The sequence below is a fragment of the Solanum lycopersicum genome, chromosome 12 (assembly GCF_036512215.1).
Source record: "Solanum lycopersicum chromosome 12, SLM_r2.1".
NCBI lineage: Eukaryota > Viridiplantae > Streptophyta > Magnoliopsida > Solanales > Solanaceae > Solanum > Solanum lycopersicum.
In genome coordinates this window covers 56,780,799-56,784,702 of record NC_090811.1, presented here as the reverse complement: position 1 = coordinate 56,784,702, position 3,904 = coordinate 56,780,799, and the positions used below count along the sequence as shown (strand labels likewise).

Sequence of the window (3,904 nt, the reverse complement as noted above, 5' to 3'; positions counted from 1 at the left end):
ACCTGTGGGGAACACGTAAACCCTAGTTACTTTGATTAATTGATTAAACTCCAACATTCGAAGCTGTTATTTGTCTCCTTTTATTTCGCTAGTTATTTTCATTTATTTATAGAAACTCCCCTTTTATCATTTTTGCTTTCCAAGGAAGTAATTGACTGAACAATAGTAGTAATAGATTGAAGTTAATTCTAAAATATTTTTTACTCGTGGGAACGATCCCAAACTCACTAGTTGGGTTATTTACTTGAAACGACCGCTTTACTTCTTATTTGAGAAGTAAGTTTGAGCGTATCATGCTAAAAAGGGAATATATGCACAAACAACATAAAAATCATGCTAAAAAGGGACATTTGATAAAACCATGCAAAATTACTTTGAAAAACCTCATGCACAACCCAAGAACACATATAAGACAATAATCACATATTCCTTATGATACAAACATATCCAACACAAGACCAACATACTCAAGTTAACCCAAGTCAACATATGCATAACATAATACAATTCATAGCCAATACAACTCTAACATCATGTCATAGCCACAAAGCATGTTCATGAGTCCATAACATAACAACATAAGTAAAGCCCTTACTCGTAACCCTTCACCAAGTCTACTAATTCAAAGATCAAATGAAGCCCCATAACTCCACTCAACCAAGCAAATTAACCAAAGGATAATGAATAATGTCTAACTTTACATAATGTAGCATTATAAGTATTCATCCTCATATTTAGAAATATAGACCATTAACATGAAGACTCAATATAAGCATAGCATTTCTTTCATAAGAGCATAAAGACATAAGAATCACCTGTAAGGATTCCTCAAGACCAAGTAGTGCAATGTATAGGTAGAGTCCCATACCCCTACCTAGACTAACTCAAACCCCTTATGTCCTCTTAGTTAGAGTTCACTTTATTACTTATTTTACTTTTAAGAACATCTTACCTTAACCGACATAGACCACATGAGCTAACGTGGAATCTGTGTCATGGAACCCTACACCAAAAAAAGGTGGACTACTTGCAAAGGTAGCGCCAAAACATAAACATAACATCTAATTGGATCCACTAGCTAGTATTCCTACCGAGGCAATATAGTTCAAGAACTAGGAAATGTACTACAGACTCTTTTTATGCCTTTGTCATTATAGTCTCCAATCTCATGAGTACAATAGTAAAACTATATTTCCTACTTGGGAAGGGACACTCCTCACTACTAGTTCACTCGGTGCTAAGCTAGAGTGCCTTTTGAAATATCTTTATTTAACAATCATAACTTAGTTTAGGTCATAGGAGAATAGCTCCTTATATAGTCATAGTCATTAGCTCACTATTAATTGAATGAAAACACATTTCATGACAACCCTCACAGGTGAAATTAGCACATTAACATCAATATATCACTGTAAGGCGCATAGGGACTTTATAAACAACTTATATCATTACATCTTAAGCATAATATCACAATTAGATAAACAAAAAATTTCAATTGCATCATCATATTGCACCTACTTAATCCAACTAAAATACATACTTCAATTGAACTTCATCACCAAGTACAAGCCAACATAATTGAAGTAAAGGTTTAGGATATCAAGACTTACCCAATATCTTTCAAAAGTCATCATCTTGGTATTACCATCAACCAATAATAGGTGTAATAAAATCAATAAAATAGTAATTAACACCATAATTAGATCAACTACATCAATACAATTCAATTCCATACTAGTTCATAACCTAGGGTTAGGGATTTGGGGTCAATTCATCACCTCTACCACAATACTAGGTTAAACCATCAAGAACTAGCATAATTATACAATAATAAATCATTATACAATCATATTAACCAAAAGAAACCATAGACAATACAATTTAGAAGATCAAATTCGTATTAGGAAGAAACCCATATGAAATCATCTTTTGAAAACCAATTTTTGGAAGAATCCTTTGGGGAAAGGAATTATGAAGGTGAAAATTTCCCATATCTTGTTAATTGTTGAAGATTGATGGAGAAAAGTACCCTTCTTGCTGACCTAATGACCTTTACCTAGCCCTTTAATGGAGTTCTTCTTTGGGAGAGAGAAAGTAGAGAGAAGGAATTGCAATTTGGGTTTGGGAATTTGGGGGTGTTAAGTTGTGTTTATGATTGGGTAAGTTATATAGTTAACTTAATAACCTAATTAACCACCCCCTGATCACTAACTTAACCCGTAACTAACTAACTTAATTAAATGAACTTATTAAAACTCAACAGCGAATTGCGGGCCTGTCCTATGAGACCACGACCTACGATCTATAGGTCAGTCAACGGGCCTTTGGACCAACCGTCCTACAGGTCCGTCAATAAGTTTAGAGACCTGCCAAATTTTCCATTTTCCCAAAATTGATAAATGTCCAATGACGGAGGCATCGACACCCTGTCGTCTCACCTATTCCCCATCGATGGCAAGCGTAGGTGGACACTGCCTGCAATGCCCTATTTGACAGCTTTGGGTCAAAATGAAAGGGTCCTCCTCAAGGACTCTTAGGGTGGTCCTTGGGGAGTCGTACACAAAATTTTCGACCCTAAACTTACCCCTATATGAGTTAGAAACCTTTTTATTAAACTTCATCCATTTTTGACTCTTAAAACCCCGTGAAATAGGCTAAGACACACTAGCACCTTTTTGACTAGTCTTCGGACGTCATGGACGTTCCTTGACGTTTTGACTCTTAAACTTCCTAAATGACTTTTATACATTGTTATTGACCTTAAAAAAGTTTTATAAACTTTATACACTCATATGAGTCTCTATACTAGGTCTTGGATTTTTGGAGTGTTATATTATCCTCGCCTTAGGAACACTTGTCCCCGAATGACACAAAAAATCTTTTGGAAGGAAAGGATAGACTCAATACTAGCATCCCAACCAACACAAAAAATCAATATGACTTACAACTAAATCAACATGAAAACATGGGATTTACATAAAGTAACTCAAAACATCAATTGCACCACATAAGAGCTTAAAACCACAACATGAGATATTACCTTCTCAACAACTTGAGCTCAACGCAACATATATAGTGACTTATGCTAAAATTTCTTTCACAACATATAAACATGCTCAATCTTATTTCATATAGGCAAAGTCATACCAAATACACAAATAAGTGAAAAATTGAGAAAAAGAGTATTTCCACATGAAACTTCGTTTTAGCAAAAACCTTTAGCTTGAATATGCACATCTTTATAAGACAAGTCAAATTCAATTTACATCATTAATAGGAACAAATTACCTTAATCAATAAAGACATGAGGGTAACGAGACTTCATGTCGGCCTCGGCCTCTCATGTTGCTCCCTCAACTAGGTGATTCGACCATAGAATTTTTACGGAGGCCACCTCCCTGTTCCTCAACTTTTTCACTTGTCTATCGAGGATTTCAACTAGAACCTCCTCATATGAGAGGTTCTCATCCACACCTAGACCCTCAATAGGAAGAATGGACTGGGGATCACCGATGCACTTCTTAAGCATGGAGACATGGATCTCCGAATGAACTGTAGCCAATTCACTAGGTAATCTTAGCTCGTATGCAATTTTGCCAACTTTTTGCAAAATTTCATAGGGACCCACATAACGAGGACTCAACTTTCCTTTCTTTCCATATCTCACCACTCCTTTCATGGGTGATATTTTATATACACATTATCTCCCTCTTCAAATTCTAAGTCCCTTCTCTTATGGTCGGCATAAGACTTTTGCCAGCTATAGGCTATTTTCAATCGCTTCCTTATCAAATGAATTTTTTCCAAAGTCTTATAAATAAATTCAAGACCAAAGAGTGAAAACTCGCCCACATCAAACCATCCAATTGGAGATCTACATTTCCTACCATACAAGGCTCAAAAG

The 3,904-nt window shown here is 35.5% G+C and overlaps 1 protein-coding gene across 1 annotated transcript; it reads right to left on the bottom strand.

The window, feature by feature from the left end:
• Positions 1 to 3,340: 3,340 nt before the first annotated feature.
• Positions 3,341 to 3,679, bottom strand: LOC138340455 (uncharacterized). The gene has a single exon (XM_069292179.1). The coding sequence runs from the start codon at positions 3,677 to 3,679 to the stop codon at positions 3,341 to 3,343; it is 339 nt and encodes a 112-aa protein (XP_069148280.1).
• Positions 3,680 to 3,904: the final 225 nt, after the last annotated feature.